The 26,317-nt window shown below is 48.4% G+C and overlaps 2 protein-coding genes across 5 annotated transcripts in view; both read left to right on the top strand.

Annotated features, from left to right (window-relative positions):
* The window catches only part of ULK2 (unc-51 like autophagy activating kinase 2), a 66,458-nt gene extending 59,906 nt beyond the window's left edge, over positions 1-6,552 (top strand). For both annotated transcript variants that reach the window (XM_028708944.2, XM_077919519.1), the window contains exons 22-27: positions 245-453; positions 1,476-1,654; positions 1,972-2,090; positions 2,595-2,752; positions 4,108-4,243; positions 4,429-6,552. In XM_028708944.2, coding sequence (XP_028564777.2) covers positions 245-453; positions 1,476-1,654; positions 1,972-2,090; positions 2,595-2,752; positions 4,108-4,243; positions 4,429-4,496 — 869 coding nt within the window. In that variant the 3' untranslated portion in view covers positions 4,497-6,552. The remainder of the gene's footprint in view (positions 1-244; positions 454-1,475; positions 1,655-1,971; positions 2,091-2,594; positions 2,753-4,107; positions 4,244-4,428) is intronic.
* A 5,107-nt stretch (positions 6,553-11,659) lies between these two features.
* ALDH3A2 (aldehyde dehydrogenase 3 family member A2) overlaps positions 11,660-26,317 on the top strand; it is a 37,088-nt gene continuing 22,430 nt past the window's right edge. For 2 of the 3 annotated variants that reach the window (XM_028707840.2, XM_028707838.2), the window contains exons 1-5: positions 17,092-17,210; positions 18,361-18,538; positions 20,488-20,719; positions 22,111-22,196; positions 24,853-25,061. In XM_028707840.2, coding sequence (XP_028563673.2) covers positions 18,377-18,538; positions 20,488-20,719; positions 22,111-22,196; positions 24,853-25,061 — 689 coding nt within the window. In that variant the 5' untranslated portion in view covers positions 17,092-17,210; positions 18,361-18,376. Of the gene's footprint in view, positions 11,809-17,091; positions 17,211-18,360; positions 18,539-20,487; positions 20,720-22,110; positions 22,197-24,852; positions 25,062-26,317 lie in introns of those variants that run through there. The other variant, XM_028707839.2, reaches the window with a different exon arrangement.

The raw sequence follows: 26,317 nt of genomic DNA, 5'->3' as shown, positions 1-26,317 counted from the left end.
CTGCAGAAGTGCTTCAGCCCTTTTAATACTCCTCCCTTGACTGAATCACAGGAAGAGCCTCAAGCATCCTTACTTAGACATTGATTTGCTCCAGGGCTTCTGAGAAAAAAGTACACTTGTGGTTGGGTGGAGAGTGAAAATCGTTGCCACCACATGTCTGTAATTTTGTTTTATAGTTTGCTGTTCCCTGAATAATAAAGAAACAAGTGTGTGTGTTTCTTTCTCCCCTCCCCACCTTTTCCAGTCGGCTCCAACAGCTCTGGGGGGTCTCTGTGTTCTACCAGCGGCCGGGTCCTCATGGGCTCCCCTCCTGGTGTTTTCATGGGATCCTCTCCCCCCGGAGCAGAGGCGGCTCCGTGCCTGAAGTACATGCCTTATGGCACTTCACCTCCAAGCTTAGAGGGGTTTATCACCTTTGAGGCCCCAGAACTGCCGGAAGAGACTTTGATGGAGGTAAGGAACAGCGGCAACTTAAGAGTGAGTATATGTTACTGTGTATTGGGACTGGGGTTTCTCCAGATGTTGCAAGGTCAACTGTCAGGGATGACTGGAGATGGGCTGCAGCTACAGCTGGAAGACCACAGATGTCCCATCCCTGTTAAATAAATTAAACGTACATTGTTAAAGCACTTTAGGTTTTATAAGATAGTAGGTATTGCATCTATTTAAGTTCCAACCCCCCAATATTTCCATTCACACACACATACATATACACACAGGAGAACCCATTTTTTCCTCTGCATATTTTATGTTGTTGTTCTTTTATTGATCACCTATGCAAGTGTCTCAGTGTGATGTAAAATAAAGAAATGGAGAGGGGAAGAAATGTTTGAAAACACACACACACACACACACACACACACACACACACACACGAGAGAGAGAGAGAGTATATACAAAGTAGACGCTCCTGGCAGAGTCCCCTTTCATCCCGCTGGAGAAGCCCATTAGAACAAAAATGCATTGAAAGTGCAGGTAGTGGGCACCTCTTGCATCTTGACAGAGTTGCTTTTCCAAATATTGACAGATAAAATTCATTTATGCTTTTGAAGGAGATTGTAACAGTGATGACCCCTAAGGGCAGGGGGAGCCTGTGGCCCTCTAGACTTTGTTGGACTACATCTCCCATCAGCCCCAGCCAGCATGACCAGTGGCCAGGGATGGAGGGCTGTAGATTCCCCATGCCTGGTGTGTGTTTGTGTGTTTTGTAACACTTCTCCCCAATACTTAACTATTGTCAGACAAGATCCAACGCTTACAACCCTTGCCATTAAATGCCTTCTAATTGGGGGCAGGAAGGTTTTCAGCACCCACCTTAAAACTTTGGAAAGAGAGAGGTACCTTGCCAGATCTTCCCAGGGGGAGAATTCCGTATAGCTGTGGGTGGCACTCTAGGGAAGGGGCTGTTTGGTGGTGGTGGCCTGCTAACTCCTTGATGCTAAGAGGGCTCTCTCTTGCTTCTTCCCTCCTGGCAGAGGGAGCACACAGACACCTTGCGCCACCTGAACTTGATGCTGACCTTCACGGAGTGTGTCCTGGACCTGACCGCTGTCCGAAGCGGGAACCCTGAGCTCTGCTCCTCGGCGGTGTCTGTCTATCAGATCCAGGAGAGTGTGGTAGTGGATCAGATCAGCCAGCTGAGCAAAGACTGGGGGTAGGTACCCACCCACACCGGGAGGCTGGTCTTTGTTGAGATGCCCAGTGCCAGGGTGCCCAAGTCCTTATACCATCAAGAAGGCATTTCCATGTTGCCAATGAGCAATGTGGGGTTTTTTTGGGGGGGTAGTCCTTCTGAGGCTGAGCTGCGCAAGGCTCTCTCTTCACGCCCCGCATGTGGCAATGGGCCAATGCCCGAGCTGCTATTCTCTCCCTTGCTTTTTAATGCTTGCTGTGGACACACACACCCCAAAAGGGATTGGGAAAGTGGCAGCTCCTCTCCTAACAAAAGGCACGCGTTTCTCTCTCCTCCAGGCAAGTTGAGCAGCTGGTCCTGTACATGAAAGCTGCCCAGTTGCTGGCGTCCTCCTTGCACCTAGCCAAAGCGCAGATCAAGTCGGCGAAGCTGAACCTCTCCACCGCAGTGAAGCAAGGTGTGTGGGGCTGCCCCCAGGGCACGGAGCCCAGGCCCTTGGTCCATCTAGCTCAGTGGGGTATTCAATCAACCGGCAGAAGACCCTCCAGGCCCTGCCTGGAGATACTGCAAGGGACAGAACCTGGGACTTCTCACAGGTCGAGTATCTGCTGCCTTTCATGCAGAAAGTCCCAACTTCTGTCTCCAGTGGCATCTCCAGGGAGGGCTAGGAAAGCACCCTTGCCTGAAACTCTGGAGAGCCAGTGCCAGTCAGAGTGGGCAGTTCTGAGCTCGATGGACCAGTGGTCTGGCTCAGTAGAAGGCAACCTGCTAGGACACAGAGGCGGCAGTGGAAGCTTCCCAGACCCAGTGGACAGGCCCAGGAGCTTGTCAAGGTCTGTAGGGCATCAGGGGCTTTGAATGGGTGGCAGCAAGGCCAAGGCAGCAGCATACGCCCTTCCGGCTGTGAGAGGAGCAGGCCAGCGCCCCCCTCCCTGTTTCACAGCTGCTTTCTTCCCTGCAGTGGTAAAAAACCTGAACGAGAGGTACAAGTTCTGCATCGCCATGTGCAAGAAGCTGACGGGAAAGCTGAACCGGTTCTTTTCGGACAAGCAGAGGTTCGTCGACGAAATCAACAGCGTCACGGCCGAGAAGCTCATCTACAGCTGTGCTGTGGAAATGGTAAAGGGGGGTCAGTGGGTGGGGAGAAGGCTATGCAGCGGTGGTGGTGGGCGGAGCCAGAGGCAAAAGGGGGTGGAGCAATGAACACATGTCACCTTTGTCCAGGAGGCTGGTTTCTGCATTTGCTGTCTCTCTCACACCCTTCTATCCTCCACCCAGACCAATGAGAGGCATGATCAGACACTTTCCAGCCTTGCAAAAGCACTGAAGGGGGATGCGAAGCAGGGCTGGGGCAAAAGGGCAGGTCCAGATAAAGAGTATCTTTGAGGGCTGCATTTGGCCCCTGTATCTGATCCCCTTGTGGGTAAAAGATAAGGAGGACTTTCAAGAGAGAAGGGCTTTTTTGTGGGTGGGTGGGGGTCCTGTCTGTGTCTGCCCCATAGAGCTCCAGGGCTCAGCCTCCTTATCCACAGGCAAATCTCTCACCAACTATCATGGGAAACGGGATTCTGAATAAGTGAGCTTCTGGCACTCACTGAGAATCTTGCCACAGTCATGTTCAAAAGCCACGTGTGGGCTCCCTCCTTGGCTTTGCCTTTCTGGGGAACATAAAAGCAGTGAGGGGCCCTTGCATTCCCATTGAAAGAGGCACGCAAACAAATTAGGTGGCACTCTCGGGATTAATTAAACTGGGCTTTCTTTTTTCCATTCTTTAACGTCGTCTTTGTATGTCTCAGAAGTTAACCCAAGGTGCCATTTCTACATGTTGTCTGGCTAATATTTCGTCAGACTTAAACAGTCATTAGTTTTAATTCCCTGGGGTGTCGCACACAGTCCCCGTTGTGGGAGACAGGGAAGCTTTTCTGGTAATGGTACCCTGGGTAACATGGTTGGAGGCTCAGGGAGAGACTCCCTGATGGTCTTGGGACAAAATAGAAAGGTTCCGGGGTTTCCAAGAGATGTGCAGGAGCTTCAAACAAAGAGGAGGAGCGTTCACTCATTGCAAGATAAAAATCCACACAAGTTTTCCCACTGTTCCAGTTCTTCCATTAAAAAAGATTGAGGGAAATATGAAAAGCTCTTTCCCCTCACCCAGATTTTTTTCTTGGGGGTGAACATTTCAATGTTCTTACTTTCTACCAATGATGTCAAGCGTGTGCCCACCCCCCCCCCCCCACAGTTGTATCATCTCAGCAGCTACTGTGAGATAGGCTAAGCTGAGAGATTGGGAAAGGGGCACAAAGTTGCCCTTGGCAGAAGAGGGATTAGAACCCAGGTCCTCAGTCACGTCCTTTACTACTCGACAGATGGCAGTCTCTGCGTTGGGTGGAGGTTGCCTTCCGTGCAGGGCACTGCTTTGAGTGCCCCCTTTTTCTTAGCCCCTGGGCTTGATCGGTCTCTTCATCCCATCTCAGGTGCAGGCAGCCGCCCTGGACGAGATGTTTCAGCAGACAGAAGACATTGCATACCGATACCACAAAGCGGCTCTGTTGCTGGAAGGCCTGGCAAAGATCATACAAGACCCGGTTGATATAGAAAACATTAACAAATGTAAGTCACTTTGGCAGTGTGGGGTGTCCCCCTCGCAGTGTGGCTCCTTTCCGAGAATCTGGGGCAAGCCATGTTGCTCTGAGCCTCGGCAACCCAAAGAGCCCCCTGTTAAGGTTTCAATACAAGGGCTTCTTGCAGGCTCACCTGTGTCCACCTCTTTTTAACACGTTCTCCTTTGCTTTCAGATAAAGCGAGTATTGAACGCAGGCTCTCGGCTCTTTGCTGCAGCGCAGTGGCTGTTTACGAGCAGTAGGCGAGTCGCCCGGGACCACTTGGCAGATTGTTCCGCTGCAGCCAAATCGCCCCCTTTGCCCCTGTCGCAACAGGAGGGCAGGTTTTTACATTTCTGTGGGTTTTCTACCAAAGAGAAAGGAGAAATGTGGTTGATTTGCAGAGGGGGAGAAACCCTGAACTATCTCGGAGGAGACTTGCCTTATGACTTAAATCTTGCGCACCCCACCCCATCTTTCACTGAGCAGTCAAAAGGCTCGTCTTTCCATTCCCAGCAGAACCTTGCCACAAAGCCTCGGTTGGGGACAGCGAATTGGCGTATTATTATGATTTCTTACGAAAGGATGGAGCAGAGAATGGAACTTCCGTCTTTGGGCAAGGTCCAGAATCGCAGGCAGGGAGCAGCGGGACCGGAAGAGTTTTCTTTTTGGAACAAGACCCTGGGAGGAAGCTGAGAACAGTGTTAACTGCAAACCTGTGTCTTGTGGAGCTTTTGAGGCTGTTGCTGGATTTGGACCTGAGCTCGTGTCTTGTAAATAGCACTTCTTCAAGCCCATCAGGCATAAGAAGAAACAGCACCTTTTGGAAAAAGACGAGGAGAAATGATGTACCTGGGTGAGGGTGGGGTCTTCTTTTTTTTTTTTTTACTTTTGAGGGAGATCCATTTGGAATCCCTGAAACCAGTTTGAGCAGTTATCGTGGATATAAAAGCTTGATGGTTTTTGTCTTCTTCCTGAATATCCTGGCCCAAAATACTTTATATTGCACTAATTTACTAAAAAAAAGAAAAACTATACTCTTCGGGGGGGGGGGGGTTTAAAGCAGAAAAGGCACAACAAACTTGCTGGAGCAGGTTAGAGGAAACCATTCGATTTCACTGTATGCTTTTCGAGGGGGGGGGGAACCACCGCCCATCCTGAAATCATCCAGAAAAGAAAAGAAAAAACGCTTTCCGAAATTTCAAATGTAGCGTCTTAGGAGACTTTCAGGCAAAGCTGTACATAACCTGTCTTCAGGAGGACTTTTTCCTTTTTTTATATATACCCGTTTGTCTAATACTTGAGTAACTTGGCCACAACTCCGGAGCATTTCGGTGGCGTTGCGAAGCCCCCGCTGGCTTGCTGTTCTGCCCCACTTCCCCCTCCCATTTATACAAGTTTGGTTGCTTAGTTCTGTCGTAGCATGTGGAACTTGTGTGTTACTGCCTGTATTTATCGGTAGGTATCCCCTTAATCCTGTCCCATCCCCCCTTTCATATCAGAAGAGCTGCTGTTTCAGTCTGTTCCTTTAAAACTGCATAAAAGGTTCTCGGACACACGCAGTGTTAGGACTCTGCGTGTTGTGGTGGCATGGACTTTCCTCCCCTTACAGTAGCAGGAGAGCATTAAAAAATCAGGGTGGTTTCTGAGTGGCGTTTGAGGACACTCTTGACACATCCTACGGCTGCTTCCCCCCATTTTCAGACATGCCTCCAAGTGGCTTTTGTGAATTCGTTATCTAGGCAACTTAGTTTTTCTGGAAACGACCCCTCTTCATTTTGAGAGTTGGCTTGTTGTTGTTTTTTAAAAAAAATAATAAGAAAATTATCATCACTTGGACACTTGAACACACCCCATTCTTCAGAACGAAATCATTTGGAACCTTATTTTTGTACTAGCCAGGCCTTCTCGGCAGGGAGGTCGTTGACATTCACACACCATCTGTTTCCATGAACTGATGACCGCATATATGTGTGTGTGCATGGGTGGGTCTCCTTTCCCCCCTACCCTTGTTTTTATTTTCTTTGCTTTGACAACGTAATGTACTGTTTACCTTATTTATCTGTATGAGAAATTCCAGCAGTTAATTTGAAAGGTTTTTTTTTCTTTTTAATTTATACGACATTTGTATTTTTAGGTCTTTAATACTGTGTTTCTACTACCTCTTCTTTGTAACTGCATGCATTTATTCTTGACTCCCCGTAGCGTAATAACTGAAAAACAAAAACAAAATCCTGTTGCATAATTTTTATTATGGCCTGTATAAATGTATATTAAGGTTAAAAACAAAACAAAAAAATAAACTGATACTCAGAAGTGTTTTTATGGTACAGCTTGCAGTCACCAGCATAATGAACCCAGTGCAGTGCTGTCAAGAACATAGGGTGGTGGTCAAGTTTTACTCAAGAGTAGACCCACTGGAATTAAGAAACTTAAAATACGTTCTGTTTCGCCAGGCCCATTTGGTGGCTGAAGTTCTGTCCCTGGCAACCCTGAAATTAGTAGTTTGAGAACAGGTTATTGTTCTTTAGAAGGTTGTTTTCTTAGAAGTTATTACTTTTATTATTTACTGAATTTACATTTTCCCTTCCCAGGGAGGTGAACAGAGAAACAATTTAAAAGCGAAGTGAAAACAATTAAAATATTCTAAAAGCGATGACTGTTAAAACCATTATTCCGTCCAGTTAACATGGGGGTGGTATTGCAATCATATTAGTTCAGACATGTTTGCTGCCCTGGCCTTCTTGGAGAAAAGTGCAGAGTATACATCGAGTGGGTAGCAGGACAGAGTTGGGCCCATTGATTCCAGTGGTTCTCCTCTTTAGTAAAACCTAGCTGAATACCACCCATAGGAAGGTGCTTTGCACAGAATCAGACCATCTATCTTGATATTGCTTACACTGGCTGGCAGCCGTGGTCCAGGGTGTGAGGCAGTGCGTCTCTCCCTGCCCTACCTGGCGATGCCCAGGAGTGAACCTGGAACCTTCTGCATGCGAAGTAATTCGCTTTACCACTTGGCCACAGCTCTTCCCTGTGGGAGGAAGGAGCAAAGGCACTGAAGTTTCCAGTAAACTGCAGTTCCAGGAATATGTCTGCAGATTTGAATCCCATTGTGGACAGGTGAGTGGTCAGTCAGAACTATTGCTTATTGCAGCAGCAGATGATGATGATTTACTGGCCCTTTGCCCTAAGGTCCCGGAGCAGGTTGCAACATTAAAAGAGATCCAGCACAGGTTACAGGGAACCAGGCAGAGGGCCTTCTCGGTAGTGGCTCCTGCCCTGTGGAATACCCTCCCACCAAATGTCAAGGCAATAAACAGCTATTTTACTTTTAAAAGACACCTGAAAGAGGCCCTGTTTAGGGAAAGTTTTAATGTCTGATGCTGTATTGTTTCTTATATTTGGTTGGAAGCTGCCCAGAGTGGCTGGGGAGACCCAGTCAGATGGGCAGGGTATAAATAATACATTATTATTATTATTATTATTATTATTATTATTATTATTATTTAAAAAACCACACTGTTAAGAACTTTAAAACAAGGAATTAAGGTGAGGGTCCTGAGAATGTACATCTCGGCTGTCAGAAGCCAGCGTTTACACCATGCAGGACACGCCACAAGGAGCACCTTCTCCCAGGGCAACCCCCTTGGGTCAATGTTAACACCCAGAAGAGTCCATGTAGGGAAGGAGACAGTCTTTCGGGTATTTGGGTCTTTTAATGCTTTAAGAACTGGCAAACAACGTCGCTGTCTTAAAATGAATTACTTGAGATCTGAAGGGAACTCCCAACAAGGAGACTGGCTGCTGCAGCAGCCCTGCATTGACAGCACTGCAATAATCCAACCTGCAAATTGGCAGAGTTTGGGAGTACAGTGGCCAGCCCATCTACTGTTGACTCCCGGAGAACACCCCCAAGCTGCAATCTTGCTCCTACCAGGGGAGTGCAGTCCTGCCCACGGCAGGTTGCTTCCCCACCTCCCAGATTTTGAATTGAGGCAGGGCGGTAATTTATTTATTTTTGGGGGAGGGGTGGTGGTAGCTCAGTTATGGAACAATTGCTTTAATTGCAAAGGGGTCCCAGGTTCATTTCTTGACTTCTCCAGTTTTAAAAGGATCAGGGGAGAAAACAAAAGGGAAGATCCTGCAAGGTGTGCTACTCTTCTGTTGCAGCAAGAGAACTCGGTCAGATTACAGTGAGCCATACGTCATGGATTCTTCAGTTGAGTTCCCAGCATTGTGGGGGGTTGGACAAGACAGCCCTCGGGGTCTCTTCCAGTTATATATTCAGGGTGACTTCCCTGCCTGAGACCAGATAACTGTTAAGGCAGACAGTGGTGGGATATGTGGAATTAAGTAGCCTGGGCCTGACTTCGTACAAAGCGTGACGCTGCATCTCCCTTGTGATATGAATGAACCGTAAAGGTAAAGGTACCCCTGCCTGTACAGGCCAGTCTTGACAGATTCTAGGGTTGTGCGCCCATCTCACTCTATAGGCCGGGGGCCAGCGCTGTCCGGAGACACTTCCGGGTCACGTGGCCGGCGTGACATCGCTGCTCTGGCGAGCCAGAGCCGCACACGGAAACACCGTTTACCTTCCCGCTAGTAAGCGGTCCCTATTTATCTACTTGCACCCGGGAGTGCTTTCGAACTGCTAGGTTGGCAGGCGCTGGGACCGAGCAACGGGAGCGCACCCCGCCGCGGGGATTTGAACCGCCGACCTTTCGATCGGCAAGCCCTAGGCGCTGAGGCTTTTACCCACAGCGCCACCCGCGTCCCATTGAATGAACCTTGGCATCCTGCAAAGGGCGCCATGCATAAAATGAAGAGTTGCGCCAGCACACCTCTCCAGTGAGGTGGGGCCTTTGCAATATGCCTGTTGTTTCCTTGGTGCGCTGAGTGTTAATGGAAATCCGTGCTCCGCAAGGTGGCGCCAGCAAGCCACCGTCCTTTTGCTCCCTTGTTCCCTCTTATAGCTGGGCAAGCAAAATCAATGCCTGCCGTCTCGAGGGTTGGTGATGAGGAGCCTTTTATGTGCCAATGCCACCTCTTGAGGCAGTAGCATAAGAACACAAGAATGTGGCCCATTTAGCTTGAGCGCAGCAGCAACAACACTTGCAGATTCTGGCATTCTTCAGAGGCATACTTTCTCTGGCGTGGCAGTGAGGTTGTGGAAGCGCCACAGCTCATGGGTGGACTGTTGCTTGGCATGCAGAAGGTCCCATATTTGACCTCCAGGCAGCGCTTCTTGCCTGACCCCTGGAGAGCCGCTGCTGGTCAGTGTAGCTGACACTGTGCTAGATGGAACAATGAACTGACTCTGTGTTAAGACAGCTTTCTAACCAAATCACCCCTTTCTTCCCAACCATGAGGACTAAAAGCTTGTATTTTTAGAGGACGAGCTGTAGGTCAGTGATAAAGGGCAGCTCCCTGTGCATGCACGATTGTTGCTTTCAGGGAACAATGGTCTGTAATCTTGTCCTTGGAAGATTGCCCATTTAGGAGATCTGACCTTTGAGCTTGAGAAAGGATCTCTACTCTTAATGTATTAAGAGCACTATCTGAATACCCAGCAGAGTTGGCAATCCTGTCTGTGGGATTGTTTGGCTGGAAACTTGCAAGCACTTGCTGAAGGGCAGAAAGAAGGAGTTGACTGCAAACAGGAGCCAAAAGGAAACTGGCAACTCAATCTGGTTTTGAAATTACACCTGGGTGAGAAACGATTCTGTCAGAAGATGAATCCCAAAGCCTTAAAGGCACCTCCTGCCCAAGGGTGGGTGGGGAGCATTTCTCAATATTTGCTAGACCTGACTGGGAGAGTTGGTTTGCCTTACTGAAATCCCTCTGTACCTTAAGCCGGAATCGGATATAAGTGGCAAAGGGATTTCATTGCAGCAGAGTCCTTTTAACTCTACTCACCCTCCTTTGATCAGGTGAGAGCCAGAAGAGTGTTGGGAATATTTGGCTTCAAAGTGCAGAGATAAGTTGCAGCTCAAGTTTGGCCAGAGGCCACCCACCCACAGGACAAAAAGCCCCACTGGTAAGGCTGGTGTGGAGCAGGGCTAACCGTAGCCTAGGGAAAGCACCAAGGGCCAGGCAAAGGAGTCTGAAGGGCCACATGAGAATTAAGGTGGCTTAAGGTAAAGGTATTTATCTACTTGCACTTTGACGTGTTTCGAACTGCTAGGTGGGCAGGAGCAGGGACAGAGCAACGGGAGCTCACCCCGTCGCAGGGATTCAAACCGCCGACCTTCTGATCAGCAAGTCCTAGGCTCTGTGGTTTAACCCACAGCGCCACCCACTTCCCTGTTATTAAGGTGGTTTACCAGTCGCTTATTCAACACTTGTTCTTACAGTAACAAACAATATGAAACAGCTTTGTCTGAAGGGATGGGCAGATTCACAGCCATGAGTACGGATAATACGGAGAACCCGAAAACCTTGTTTCGAGGTGCCAGGGGCATGTGGATTTGAGTTCCTTTTACTCCGACTGAGCAAGCAACACTCACTTTAAGGAATCGGGCAAAGTCTGCTTCGGTCTTGCGATTTTTGTACATTAAACAGTACTAAAGGACTCAGAGCATCTGCTTGGCATGCAGAAGGTCCCAGGTTTGATCCCCGGTATCTCCAGGGGAAAGACTCCCTGTCCGAAACCCTGGAGAGCTGCTGCTGCTGCTGCCAGCCAGTGTAGGCAATACTGGCCTAGATGGAGCAGTGGTCTGACTCAGTAAAAAGCTTCCTAACTCAGGCTGTGACCTTTATGTCATTGCAGAGGGGGGAACACTCCAGCACAGACCAAGTGGGAAATGGATAATGGGACCGGTCTGGTGTAGTGGTTAGAGTGCCGAACTAGGCCCCAGGGGACCTAGGCCCTCTCCCCTCCTGTTGTTTTCCAACAACTAGTATTCAGAAGAATCGCTGTGTCTGTTTCTGGAGGAAGAACATACCCGGTCATGACTAGCATCCACTGAAAGATAGGTCTTTCTCCTCCACCAATCAGTCTAATTCTCTCTTAAAGCTGCGTCTTGTGGCAGTGAGTTCCGCAGTTGAACTGTGTGAAGAATTTCTTTCTCTGCCCTGAATCTCCCAAAATTCAGCTTCCTTGGGTCCCACGCATTCTAGCGTTACCAGAAGAGGAAGAAGAAACTTAATCCGCATTCTCCAAGACTGGACATAATTTGTTAAACTCCTGTGATATCACCTCTCTTGAGGTGTGGGGATTCGGCTGCCCCCTTAACTTTAGGACGAACTTTTCAGCCAGGAAACCCCCCAAAGTAGGTGGCAGGCAGGAATGTGCTTCTTCTGAATGCCAGAATTGACAACCACTGTACCTATTTCCCCGTCACTGTGGGGAGAAAAACGAGTTGCCCTCGTTCTGTTTTTCTTTTTTCCCCTGCATGCTGTTTTAATGAGAATACGGTACAGATGTCAGTCCTGGGCTCGCATCCAAATTTCCTGCAGTGGGAGGGCTGAGGCTTTTCTTCCTAGGCTGGTATCAGGGGTGGAGGAACTAGGTCTGTTTTCTACGGACTGGTACAGAACCCAGCCGAGCCCTCAAAAGTAGCTCTTCCGTGAAAGGTAACCTTCATCTCTCTCTCTGCAAATGTTAAAATTAAGGGTTTGTTTGCCTGGATAAAGCAGGGAAAGTGTTGCTGTTCGTGTGGTTTGTGGGTCGTTTTGCAAGGGCGAGGAAGTGTGATTTTAAGGGGGAATCTCGTCAGATTTATTTTTCTTTCAGTGGTTGCCTGGGTGGGAAATTCTTTCCACTTAGCAAAGCTGGGTTTCGGGTTTGATTTTGTATTTATTTATTTTTAATCAAAATATAAAGGGAGGGTGGATCCGAGAGGGGAACCTTGGGTCGGAAGAGATTTCTGTTGACTTTGTTTTTGTTTAGAAGGCCAAAACTCAGAGCCAAGAAAAAGGGAGAGAGTTGCTATGTGAAGAAACAAGGGTGTTTCTTATGCCAAGATTGGGCCTTCCAGAAATGGCTGGGTCGGCAGAGCAGCTACTTTGCATGCAAAAGGTCCCGGGTTCAATCGGGTCAGGGTGGGCATGTGCCCCTGCCTGAAACCCTGGGCAGCTGCTGCCAGTCAGTGTGGGCAATATGGAGCTAGATGGACCAATGATCCGACTCAGTTTAAGTCAGCTTGCTGTGTTCCTGTTTAATTCAACCATGAGGACTGGAATCTTGTTTTATTTGTAGAGGAAGGGCTGTAACGCAGTGGTTGAGCACCTGCCCTGCCCAGGTTCAGTCCCTGGCGTCTCCAGCTTGGACTGGGGATGCCCCCTTCTCTGAAATCCTGGAGAGCTGTTGCCAGTCAGTTCAGGCAGTACTGAGCTGCAATGGTCCCTATCCATTCTTTCCCAGAACTTGAAGCAAACACCCCACTGCCTTCGCTGGAAATGTGCTCCTGCACTGGGATTGGGCCCCAATGTACCCAGTTGCAGTTACTCCTGAGTAAACAGGCCCAGGAGTGTGCTATTAAGCCGTTGGGGGGAAAGAAGGTTGTGTAGCTGGGGGAGCAGGGAGGGGCAGATGCCCCCCTCTAAATAAATAAAAATGAATAAAAATACATAGCAAATGGTGGTTCTGCTGCCCCAACAAAAATCCTGGCTACGCCCAGGGTAAGCGGCAAGATTTACTCCTGAGTAGGCATCCCTACTCAGGGATCCTGAGTAGGGATCCCAGGGACGCGGGTGACGCTGTGGGTTAAACCACAGAGCCTAGGGCTTGCCGATCAAAAGTTCGGCGGTTCGAATCCCCGCGACAGGGTGAGCTCCCGTTGCTCGGTCCCTGCTCCTGCCCACCTAGCTGTTCGAAAGCACGTCAAAGTGCAAGTAGATAAATAGGTACCGCTCCGGCGGGAAGGTAAACAGCGTTTCTGTGCGCTGCTCTGGTTTCGGCAGAAGCGGCTTAGTCATGCTGGCCACATGACCCGGAAGCTGTACGCCGGCTCCCTCGGCCAATAAAGCGAGATGAGCGCCGCAACCCCAGAGTCGGCCACGACTGGACCTAATGGTCAGGGGTCCCTTGACCTTGACCTTTAGGCATCTCTAGGCTTGCAAAGTTCAGCTGCTACCTTGTGCCCCTATAAACAGGGAATCAATCAGGTCATCTGAGCACAGTATCGGTTTTTTTGCTGCATCCTCAGGATCTGAACTGGTGCTGTTTCTGGAGCGGAGAGTTTACACCCCAGATCTTGCCAGACCCATCATTCCTAAATTGGGGGGGGGGCGCTGGGTGGAAGCTGGAGTCTTAACAGCATCTGGAGGGCCATTGCTGTACCCCCAGCAGCAAAATGGCTAGTAACTTTGTTGAGGAACAGAGGTTTGCCTTCCTCCTGTGTGGCTTGGCTCGCTTACGTGAGATGCTCGTACATCCCTGCAGCCAACAGCACCTTTTGAGCATAGTATTTTGGTTGCTTTCTGTGGACCAGCGTAGTGGGTGGGTGACGTTATATATTTTGCTGTTTCTTCCCTGCAGCTTTTCAGAAGTTTATCTGTGAAGCTACATGGATGTTTGCATTTCTTAAAACGGCTTTAAAAAGGAAATTGAGAATATTGTCCTGGGGTACTGAAAATTGCCACAAATTCCAAAGCGCTTGAAAGGGTAAAAGTGTGGGTCTGTCAGGCTGCTGCCCCCTGCCCAATAAAGCGGCAGTGCAGCTGGGGAATGATTTGTGAAGGATCGGGGCCCGCATGGCTTCCCCAGACAGGCTGGTCTCCTCCAGAAGGAAGGCAATACATTGAGCCACAAAGCTACATAGAAGGCCCTTTGAGAGCTTCCATTAATACGAGAAATTCAAAGTGTTAATGATGTGATGATCCGGTGCGTGTTTTTCTCCTTGCTGGATACCAAAATTGGCAGCAGCCCAGCAGTGTGAAGTTGCAGCAGTCAAAGCAGGCGCCATTCCAGGCTGTGTTATCAAGGAAATACGGTAATACAAGCAAAGGTTAGCGAGTCTAATCAGATGGCCGATACTCTTCTTAGCGTTCCCAATCCGCCAACCACATTATCTGGCTGTTTGTTACCTTTGACCACGGCTATTTGGCACATTGGTCATCCATTACTTGGGGTAATTTCATTTTTAATTTGGTGGGTGCGGCGCATAAAGTATTGATTGCATATACAGGAGTAAGTTGCTTACACGTGAGGAGATGTACAAAAAGGGTGTAAAACAGTATACAGTGGTACCTTGGGTTACATATGCTTCTGGTTACATACGCTTCAGGTTACAGACTCTGCTAACCCAGAAATAGTGCTTCAGGTTAAGAACTTTGTTTCAGGATGAGAACAGAAATCGTGCTCCGGCGGTGCGGCAGCAGCAGGAGGCCCCATTAGCTAAAGTGGTGCTTCAGGTTAAGAACAGTTTCAGGCTAAGTATGGACCTCCGGAACGCATTAAGTATTTAACCCGAGGTACCACTGTAGTCGTTAAAGCCATGGTTTTCCCAGTAGTGATGTATGGAAGTGAGAGCTGGACCATAAAGAAGGCTGATCGCCGAAGAATTGATGCTTTTGAATTATGGTGCTGGAGAAGACTCTTGAGAGTCCCATAGACTGCAAGAAGATCAAACGCATCCATTCTTAAGGAAATCAGCCCTGAGTGCTCACTGGAAGGACAGATCGTGAAGCTGAGGCTCCAGTACTTTGGCCACCTCATGAGAAGAGAAGACTCCCTGGAGAAGACACTGATGCTGGGAAAGATGGAGGGCACAAGGAGAAGGGGGCGACAGAGGACGAGATGGTTGGATAGTGTTTTCGAGGTTACCAGCATGAGTTTGATCAAACTGCAGGAAGTAGTGGAGGACAGAGGTGCCTGGCGTGCTCTGGTCCATGGGGTCACGAAGAGTCGGACATGACTAAACGACTAAACAAAACCACTGTAGTCAGGAAAACCTGCTTACTTAAGATTACTATCCGCTGATTCAGATGATTATTCTGCATTAAGAATGCGTTTGTGCAGGAAAAACTCAGCCTTGGCCACAAACACCTTGTTCTTCCTGCCGAAGCAGACATTTAGCCCTGACAACGCAGACGTGCTTTTTCCCCTGTGAGAACGTGACTTGATTTTTACGCATTGGTAAAGCAAAGGCGAGGGGGTGCTTCTCTCGAAGCCTGCGTAATTTACAGGCCCGTGAAGTCAACTTTTGTTCGAGTAAAAACTGCCCTGAACATCCGCAACACAGGCCACAGTTCAACAGGTGTGGCTTCTCCTGTGATAGGAATTTTGAGGTCTTAGATATATGGTAATGTTCATAAGTGTACCAACCAAGCACGTACATAGATCAGAACAGGAAGACAGACCTGAAACCATTTTGATTCCCAAACTGACCAAATGTTTTCCCTGCGGGGGGGGGGGGGGGGTTGTCAGGGAGCCTTCCCATTGTCTCAGGAATTGATTAATCAGCATCTTAATGGGTGGCAGACTATCAAGAAAGACAATCGGGAAAGGCACATTCAAATTTCTGTTTTAGATTGCCTTTTCTGTGATGTATGTATGATGTTTCTGGGGGTGGTCTTGATCTACCAGGTGGCAATTTCAAAAGTCTTTATAAGGCCTTGCGCACCATTGTTCTGGGTCCCTCCTCTCTCCTGCGTGTGAGGGGAGCACCCTGTTGCAACGGATCAATAAAGATCAGGCTTACTAGCTGCTTTGCTTCTCAATATTCTCTGGTTGGCCTCTGTTCTTTTCTCCTACCAATAGGGAACCTACGTAAGGACTCTATATGGGCTCTTGGATACCCCATAAGGGAAAAGGGCAATTTTTGTTTACAACACTCCCCACACAGCCATTTCTGCAGGAGAAAAACCAACCCTGGTGGACTTTGCCCAGTCTACTCATTAAGATATGCATTTGAACCCTATACTGAATCCTGTTGCTTATATTCTCTTTTTTTGGAGGGGGTGTTGTTCAGGGTTCCCTCTAGGCCAGTGTTTCCCAACCTTGGGCCTCCAGCTGTTTTTGAACTACAATTCCCATCATCCCTGACCACTGGTCTTGCTAGCTAGGGATGATGGGAGTTGTAGTCCAAAAACAGCTGGAGGCCCAAGGTTGGGAAACACTGCTCTAGGCTCTCCTCTCTTAAAACTGACACCCTCCCTTCCAATCTCTGCTCCCTTAGTTTTAACAGCCCTCAAAACTGGGTAAAACTTTGCCTGACGTGGAATAGTGCGAAAGCTTAACCAGGTGGATATCTACCTGTCTGGTTGCTGTTAGAAGCCCAGGAGCAAAGTGGGAGAAGAGAAGGTGTCAACTTTTTACCTTTCATCTACCCAGGGAAGGTATATTTGATTGCAATCGTAACCCCACACTTACCTGGGAGTTATTCCCCCGCCCAGTTTAATTAAATAGGATTTACCCCCGAGTAGACATAGCTAGGTTTGCGCTGGCTTTTTTGCGGGGTGGGTGTGATTTGCCTCCTGAGGAGAGGGATGCAGTTCAACCCGATCCTATGTCGCTTTACTGGGAAGTAAAAATCCCCCTCTGTTCAATGGGGCTTACTCCCAAGTAAATTCGTTTTTAGGATTCATCTTGGACACGCTTACTTGGGCGTAAACTCCATTGAACACGGGCGGAGATTTACTTCTGAGCAAACGTGACTAGGTTTGGATTGCACGTAGTTTCACCGTGCCTTTAATAAACTGTAGCATTCTTAATAATAATAATAATTCGACATTACTAATTAGTAAATCCTAATTGATAAATGCCAGTTGATTGAGCTTTTGTGGATTTTGCATTTATTTTAAATGTACTGCATGAGCTGCGTTGGGCGGGGTCTGCTTCCGCGAGGTTTTTTTGCGGAGAAGTGGAAAATCAACATTGGGAATCAACAGACGCACGTGCTGGGGGCGGGGCTTGTCCGGGACCGGAAGTGGGTCGAGGTCGCCCTCAGGACCGGAAGGCGGAAGTCCGCGCCTGGAAGGGTTGGGAAAGGTGTCAATCTGGGGAGCCGCGTCCAGACGGATACGGGAGGGGGGTAAGGGAGATGCGTGTATTGGGGGGGGCGGGCTTGCAGTGGATGTGCGTTTAAGCAGCTTTAGGACAGGCAGGAATTCACCAGGGACAGCTTTCCCTAGTTTACAGCACATTAAAGCACCCAAGCAATCCAGAATAAATAAATAAAAATTCAAGCTTCAAGGGGAATTTTTCAGCTCCTCCAAGTGAGCATTTGGTTTCCCCCATATTTGTTTGCCTACTTAATTTATAGAGCTGCCCCATAAGAGGAGGACTCCAGGAAGGCAGTGTGGTGGTATGATAAAAGTTAGGAAATTTTATTATGACTGGAATATTGTTATATGGAATAATGGTATTGGAAACTGTTACATTTAATTACAAGGAAATTCAGTTGGAAGAGATTGGAGGAAGTCAAGTAATATGTTTATGAAGTTGGATTTTAATTAATTAAGTCTTATTGCATGTGGTGGTATATGTGAGGTTTGAAATACCTTTATTTATTTTTTCTTTTTCTTTTATTATTGTTTTTTCTTTTTTGTTATGTTAAAGGTATGTTTTTCTATGAAATTTAATAAACATTATTGGAAGGGGGGGAAAGGAAGGCAGTGTGGTGTAGTGGTTGGAGTGCCGGACTAGGACCTGGGAGATCAGTGTTCGAATCCCCCACTCAGTCAGGAAGCTCTTTTGGGGGAGCTTGGAGTCAGTCACAGCCTCTTCACCTGCCTCACAGGGTCGTCGTGGGGATTAACTGAGGAGGGGGCGTGAATCACGGACTCCTGGGAGAAAAAGATGGGAGATTAATGCAATGAATAAGCCCTCCTGCTGACTTGTGCCTTGTGAAATGTTTCTGGGTCGTTCTGACATTCTAAACCCACAGGTTTGCTGGGAAACCAGTTTGGGCCAGCAGGTGACTGGAGGGGGAGGGTGTGCCGCCTGGATTCAATTTATTAAGGAGTGGGTGTGACAGAAACCACATGTGCCTCGTAAACCCAGAGGCAAAGCTTGGCTTTGGAGGGGGCCGGCGTTCTCCTGACCCCGAGCCAATGGAGAGCCCGCCCTTTTCCCTTTTGCTCTCCCGTTAGGCTCTCCGAAGTGTGTGTCAGGCTGAGCAGTCTGCTTTCAAGGGACCTCCTCTGCGTCGGAAGATCCAAACCTTTCTGTCTCCTCCACAGGTGCCTCACAGCAGCCATGGAGAAAATCAAGCTAGCCGTGGATCGGGCCCGGGCGGCTTTCAACACAGGGAAGACGCGTCCCTTGGAGTTCAGAATCCAGCAGTTGTTGGCCCTCAAGAAGATGATAAAGGAGAAGGAAAAGGAAATCGCGGCAGCCCTCATGGCAGACCTCCACAAGGTCTGTTGTGTCTTCCTATAGCGCCCGTTGGGGATTCTGTAGCTGTGATTCCTGCATTTCAGGGGGGTTGGGCTGGATGGCCTCTGGGGGTCCCTTCCAATTCTACCGTTCTATGAATTGTATGTGGGGTGGGGTGAAATCTGAGGCCAGGGCTCTCTGGCAACAGAGCCCTGGGGTGGGGCGGGAAATGTTTGGGGACCCCCTTATTTTCTATGATTGTACTTTTTTATTGTAAGTTTTAAAACTGTTCTGTGTTCCAAGGTGTAGCTACCCTGCCCTAGCACCTTGGAGTGCAGGACGGAGAATAAATTAAAATAATCATCATAATTTTGGACCAGTTGATGTTTCCAGTTCTCTTTGAGGGCAGCCCTGCATGGGGCTCATTGCAGCAATCCAGTCTGGAAGTTGCCATTAGGGTGAAGGGCAGGTAATAAATTATAACAAGAATGAAAGAGGATATTGATGTTACAGATATGAAATTGGGAACTGCTAAATATGTGTTATGATGAAATTCAGATTGGAAGGTGTCAAGGAAGTCTTCTAGCAATGTAAATATACCAGGGTTTAAGAAGGGGGGGGGATTCTACTTTTATCTTTTGTGTTTTTATTGTTGTTAAGTTTTTATGTTGCGTTCAATGTAATGTTTTTTTCTGTGTTTATGTTTGTGTATTATAAGAGAAAACCAATAATTTTTTTTGGGGGGGGGGATTATAACAAGAACAACCTCAAGATTGGGCTTCAAGGCTCTCCACATGGGGCTGCCATTGAAGACAAATTGGAAACTTCATCTGTTCCAAAATTACTATAATATTTGGGGATGCAGGGAGTATCATATCTCCTCCCAGTCTCCTCTTTTTCAGGCTAAACTAAAGTCACCAGATGTCCCCGTTTCCCGGGGACAGCCCCTGGATTTACAGATCATTCCCCATACAAAATCCATGGAAGTTGAAAAGTGTCTCCAGAATCATTGAAAAAAATCTGGTAACCTTAGGGTAAACATCCCCAACTTCCTCATCAGGCTTGGTTTCCAGACCCTCAATCTCCTTAGTCGCCCTCCTCTGCACACCTTCCAGCTTGTCAACATCCTTCTTAAATTGGGGTGCCCAGAACTGGACACAGTATTCCAGGTGTGGTCTGACCAAGGCAGAAGAGAGCGGTACCATTCCTTCCCTTGGTCTGGACACTAGACTTCAGTTGATGCAGTCAGGAATAGCATTAGCCTTTTTTGCTGCTGCATCACACAGTGGGCTCATGTTCAGCTTGTGGTCCACTAAAACCCCTAGACCATTTTCACATGCACTGCTGTGAAGCCAGGCGTCCCCCATCTCATGTTATTGATCCTCCCCTTTCTTCTTTGGGCTTGGTTACTGGCTAGTAGGGACGCAGGTGGCGCTGTGGGTTAAACTACAGAGCCTAAGACTTGCCGATCAGAAGGTCGGCAGTTCGAATCCCCGCAACAGGGTGAGCTCCCGTTGCTCGGTCCCTGATCCTGCCAACCTAGCAGTTTGAAAGCACGTCAAAGTGCAAGTAGATAAATAGGTACCACTCACGGTGTTTCCGTGCGCTGCTCTGGTTCGCCAGAAGTGGCTTAGTCATGCTGGCCACATGACCCGGAAGCTGTACACCGGCTCCCTCGGCCAATAAAGCGAGATGACTGCTGCAACCCCAGAGTCGGTCATGACTGGACCTAATGGTCTGGGGTCCCTTTACCTTTACTGGCTAGTAAAAATAATAATAATAAGCAAATAATATAATAAATAATACTAATATTAATGTTGCTCTGGTCTCCTTTGGGAGGAAGGCTTGGGGTATAGATTTAAGAAATAAATACGTGGCTTGGTTGCCGGTTTACTATTCCTAGTCTTATTATTAATACGATGAAATTCATGAGATGATTGTGGTCGCCGATCCTTCTTAATACATGCCACCTCTTCTTGGCTCCCGGACAGAACGAGCTCAACGCTTTTAGCTACGAGATTATGGGCGCTCTGGGGGAGATTGCTCTGATGGTGGACAAACTCCCTGAATGGGCTGCCCCTCAGTACGTGGAGAAGACCATTATGACGATGACTGACGAGACCTACATCCACCGTGAGCCGCTGGGTGTGGTCCTGGTCATCGGGGCATGGAACTACCCTTTCATCCTCGTCATACAGCCGCTTATTGGGGCCATCGCCGCAGGTAAGTGGGCGATTCTTCCGTCGGTGCGGCGCAGGGGGTAGAGAACCTTTCAAATCCCAGGCACGGGAGTAGGGGGGATGTTTGTAGTCCTCATGAGGACAGAGAGCTGTTTGGAGGCACGAAAACCACAGCGCTGGGGAAAGCTCAGTCCGAACAGGAGACAAGAGAAGGCTTTGCAGGGATAAAGACTCACTCAGTTCAATGGGGCCGACCCACGGGCAAGTGGGTTTACGATTGCGGCCGTCATTCTCTCTCCCGACTCCTGCGGTTCTGCCTGAGCTGTGGTCCTGCGGTGTTTGCAGCCCACGAAACTGCTTGTCCTGAAAACCCAGGCGGGGGTCTCCTTTTTGAGGCGTTCCCAAAGTAAAGGAAGGGTTGAACTCGATTAAGAAGAGTACACACAGAGGCTTGAACCAGCAAGACTCTGGGAAGGGTGTGTATAATAATCTCTCTGTCTGTGTCTCTCTCTAGCCCCTGGCCCAGGTCGTTTTATTCACAAAAGAACTTTTTACAGAGTGTTCGTAAGATTTCTTCTGAGCATTTCAACAAACCCACGTGGGGACAAGTTAAACTAATTAAGCACACATATTTCTCGGGTAAACAAATAACAGAACTACAAAGGAGGACATTTGGCAACCCCGGAGGTGATAAACAAGCAATATGCTTGATAAGAAGGATGGCCAGGAAGACAGCGATCATTATCACCTTCATGTGAGATCTGTTTCCTGGCCCTAAGATTAACATCCTAAGATTAACATATCAGAAAAGCTACATCAAAGAAACTGTCTTTGATGACCCAGGACGCCTGCCTGTCTAAGTGTGTACGTGACTTGTGAAGAAAGAGAAATGGAACAGGGATGCAGAGGTGTGGATTGATCAGGAATCATATCAAAATAGTTTAAACCCAGTCAACGCAATGCTTTCATTGCTGACACAGATGGCTTACTCTATATTTGTTATAATTCCTCATAGCAATCCCACCTGATCACTACACTTTTCTCCAGAGCCTGGCCCCTGGATCATGCCAAAGAACCACCTTGTCCTGGTCTGCTTGCTTAGGTAGGGACGTAGGGCAGCAGCAGAGGTCCTGTCTGGCCTGCAGAAGGTCCCAGGTTCCAACTCCAGCATCACCAGTTGCAGCTGGGAGTTGTCCTGTGTCTGAGAGCTGCTGCCGGCCCGTGTCGACAATACTGGGCTAGATAGGCCAGTGGTGTGGCTCGGTCTAAGGCAGCTTCCCATCCTGAGCTCAGCAGGCCCTCTGTCCTCCTTGTGTTCCCCAGCGGCTGGTATTCAAGGGCCTCTGATCTTTGGGGTATAACTAGCAGCCAACCGCTCCCCCTTTTCCACTTCCTGCACTTTTGAACAAATATCCCCTTCCTCGAATCTTCCAGGGAACGCTGTCGTGCTTAAGCCGTCCGAGGTCAGCGAACACACGGCCAAGCTCTTCGAAGAAATCCTCCCCCAGTACCTGGACAAGGTAGGCCCAATCTCCCGGCTTGGCGTCAGATTTGTGATCCAGAAGCACTTAATTTCTCTGCAGGTGGAACAGGGCGTGTTCTGTGCTTGGTTTTGTTAAGGGCTTAAATTCTGCGTGTTGACCATTGCAAATTCTTCGCCAGGGGAAAAGCGCCGCCGCCATAACGCTCCACATCCTCCAGATGCTTTGCCGTACTACAACTCCCAGCCACCATTGCAACCGTGCCTGGTGGGAGTTGTAGTTCGGCAATATTTGGAGGGCGCCGGGTCGACAAAAGCTGCCACAGTCGGCGCCGGGAGACATTCCCACCTCTTCTCCAGCGCAGTTTAAATTGGCCCCATCAGAGAGCACTGAAGTCCAGCAAATAGTATAATAATATTAGTTATTACGTATGTAATTATTACATACTCTTCCCCCCCAAAAGCATACTTCTGTTTTATTTACTTATTGTTATTATTTTATTAACTTAAATGTCCTTCCTCCCCCCCCCCCCCCCGGAAAACGGAACTCCGTGTGTTGTCCCCAAAATGCAATATTGTGCAATATATTTATTCAACTTATTTCCCTGTTCTTCCTCCCAAAGGCAGCAAACATGCCAATAGCAGAATCCCTTTAAAACCTCTGAGAAACCATTTTGCTAACAACCTTTTTTTATAAAGAAAGAAGAAGAAAAGGGAGGGTGGAGTTTAAAACTTCTGAAAGAAGCCTTTCCACACCCTCTATCACGTGTAAAACCATCTGCTCCGACTGATAGCAAAACAGTACATAAGATAGCAGCCTGTAGCAGCATTAGCAACATAAAACCAGGAAGAAACAATTAAATAGTGAAACGACAGTTTGAATAACAACCGTAGAGGGAATAGCGCCAAGATTAATGAGCCCCCAAACGCTCGCCTTGACAGCCTTTGTAAACAGCTGCCGTTTTAAGCCAGGGGTGGGGAGCCTGGGACTCAGGGGCCAAATCTGGCCCACAGGCCTCTCTGTCTGGCCCCCGGGATCTTCCCGAAGTCATGCTTGGCCCCCTCGTTCCGGTCCTGGCTGGGATGTGCCCCTGGGCTGTGATAAAGCCTCTTGCTATGTAGAAACCTCTGACCTTCTGCACAGTTGCAACACAGCCCCCTGAACCAAAGAGGAGGATCTCTGCCGTTTCCCTCTCTCTCCTGCCCAGCTCTTTTGGCGTGCGGCCCCTGAATGGTTGCCTGGGAGGGAATGAGGCCCTTCGGCTGAAAAACAGTTTCCCAGCCCTGTCTTTAAACAGGTACTTAGGACCGTGAAGCCGGAGGCAGGTGCACTTTGGCGTAGGTTGCTAAAAAGCTGCAACTGGTTTGACAATCCGGTTTGACTAGCCGATCTGGATGCGTCTTATGCTGAGATCAGGCTTCATAATCCAACAGTCTCGTATTTAATTTTGTCTTTTGGTTGTGCCTCCCGTACTGAGCTCCAAAAGCAGTTTCCAACATGCGCTTGGCATTCTGCTTATCGCTGCTCTTGCTTGAACAACGTGAAATAGAAATTAACTGCCAATTACCGTATTTTTTGCTCTATAGGACGCACTTTTCCCCCTTCAAAAATGAAGGGGAAATGTGTGTGCGTCCTATGGAGCGAAGACGCCATAGCCCTGCGACCCTCTCCCGGCTGGAGAGGTAACGCGGGGCTATGGCAGGAGCCTCTATAGCCGCGTGTCACCTCTCCAGCCGGGAAAGCGCGCGCGGGGCTAAAGAAGCCATAGCCCCGCGACCCTCTCCCAGCTGGAGAAGTGACGCGTGACTATGGCAGGAGCCTCTCTGCTGCGCCTTTCCGCTGCTCCCTGACCTGCTCTTTGGGGCTGGTGGTGGGCTTCCCCCTGCCAGCTCCAAAGAGCAGGTCGAAAGGAACCTGAAGCCTGGAGAGCGAGAGGGGTCGGTGCGCACCGACCTCTCTCGCTCTCCAGGCTTCCAAGGTAGCCGCCTGAACGCACCTTAAACGCACCTTGTTTTAGAGCGGGAAAACAAGAGGGGGAAAATTCTCCCACTCTCTGCGCAGCGCCTCCTGCCGCTTCACTGAAGGGGCGCTGGGCAGAGAGCGGAAGAATTTTTTCCCCTTGTTCTCCCCCCTCTAAAACAAGGTGCGCCCTATTGTCCGGTGTGTCCTATGGTGCGAAAAATACGGTAGCACATCTATTGCTGGCAGATGGATATCAATGAAGCATCAGCAAACGAGAAAATTGCATATTCAGTTCTCCACATTTCTCCAAGCGTTCGTTTGTTCTAAATGTGCACGAAGATTCGTGAGCATTTGACTCTTAAATTCTTCCACCTGTGCACATTTTGGTATGCAATTTGTCCGAATACCCCCGTTTTTGCAAACCAGCTTTCCCAAATCTGATCCAGGTGTTTTGCATGTGATTCATATGCATTTCTCTGCACGCTTTGCCCTGGGCTGTGCATTTCCATGGACGACGCTCATTGCACAATCTGGCGTCTTGGGCTTCTGCTTCTGGAAATGAAAATCGTGTGTGCCTTTCAGCGCAAACGAAATCAAATCCCTGCCCCAACCTGGCACTGTCCCTAAATTCCAGCTAAAAGTGACATTAACTTTATTTCCCCACCCGCTCCCCTCGCTCTTATGGGAGACGAGCTGGTTCTAAGCCACGCTTCTGTTCTGCGTTCCCCGCCAGGAGCTGTTCCCGGTCGTCAACGGAGGCGTTCCGGAGACCACAGAGCTTCTGAAACAGCGGTTTGACCACATCCTCTACACTGGCAACAGCACCGTGGGGAAAATCGTCATGGAGGCTGCCGCCAAGCACCTGACGCCTGTCACTCTCGAGCTGGGAGGGAAGAGCCCTTGTTACATCGACAAAAACTGTGATATCGACATGGCGTGCAGGTGAGCTCTGCAACGGGTCGCTCTGTGCTCGAGCCAGTGCTGCCATGGTTCTGAAGCTCAGGGTCCATTCACTGCCCGTCTGCTTTTGTTGTTGTTGTTTAGTCGTTTAGTCGTGTCCGCCTCTTCATGACCCCCTGGACCAGAGCACGCCAGGCCCTCCTGTCTTCCACTGCCTCCCACAGTTTAGTCAAACTCATACTGGTAGCTTCGAGAACACTGTCCCACCATCTGGTCCTCTGTTGTCCCCTTCTCCTTGTGCCCTCCATCTTTCCCAGCATCAGGGTCTTTTCCAGGGAGTCTTCTCTTCTCATGAGGTGGCCAAAGTCTTGGAGCCTCAGCTTCAGGATCTGTCCTTCCAGTGAGCACTCAGGGCTGATTTCCTTCAGAATGGAGAGGTTTGATCTTCTTGCAGCCCATGGGACTCTCCAGAGTCTCCTCCAGCACCAGAATTCAAAAACATTAATTCTTTGGCGATTAGCCTTCTTTATGGTCCAGCTCTCACTTCCACACATCACTACTGGGAAAACCATGGCTTTAACTATATTTTTTTTCTATTTTTTAAATTAGTTTTCCAAATATATAACAAACAAAAAACACAAACAAACACTTATCCAAAATCTGATAGTTCCACTTTTGTTCACATTGTTAAATGACTTCCTCAGATCCCCCTAGCTGAGTTTCCATGTAGTCCATTGTAGCAGTTTTCCATTGTAGCAGGTTTTTTTCCACATAAAATTTACTTGGGCAATTCACATCTTTCTTTCTTTTCATTTTAACTTTAACTTAGTATTTTACCACATCACATATTTCAGTCCTAGGCCTCTTTGGTACTCGCAGGTAGTTCTATTTATGGTATCTTAACATATTTAGCTAAATAGTCTTTAAATTTCTTCCATTCCTCTTGATGTTCCTCCTCCCTCTGGTCACGGACTCTTCCGGTCAGGTCGGCTAGCTCCCCAAAACCCATCATCTTCATCTGCTATTCCTCCAAGGTCGGTACTTCTTGTAGTTTCCAATTTTTAGCCAGCAAAATTCTAGTTGCAGTTGTGGCATACATCTTACATCTTTCTTGGGCAATTCCAGTATACTTTATTATTATTATTATTATTATTATTATTATTATTATTAAGAAGAAGAGTTTGGATTTGGTATCCCGCCTTTCACTCCCCTTCAGGAGTCTCAAAGTGGCTAACATTCTCCTTTCCCTCCCTCCCCCACAACAAACACTCTGTGAGGTGAGTGGGGCTGAGAGACTT

This window comes from Podarcis muralis, chromosome 15 (assembly GCF_964188315.1).
Source record: "Podarcis muralis chromosome 15, rPodMur119.hap1.1, whole genome shotgun sequence".
NCBI classification, from domain to species: Eukaryota; Metazoa; Chordata; class Lepidosauria; order Squamata; family Lacertidae; genus Podarcis; species Podarcis muralis.
This window is presented reverse-complemented; position numbering and strand designations above follow the sequence as displayed.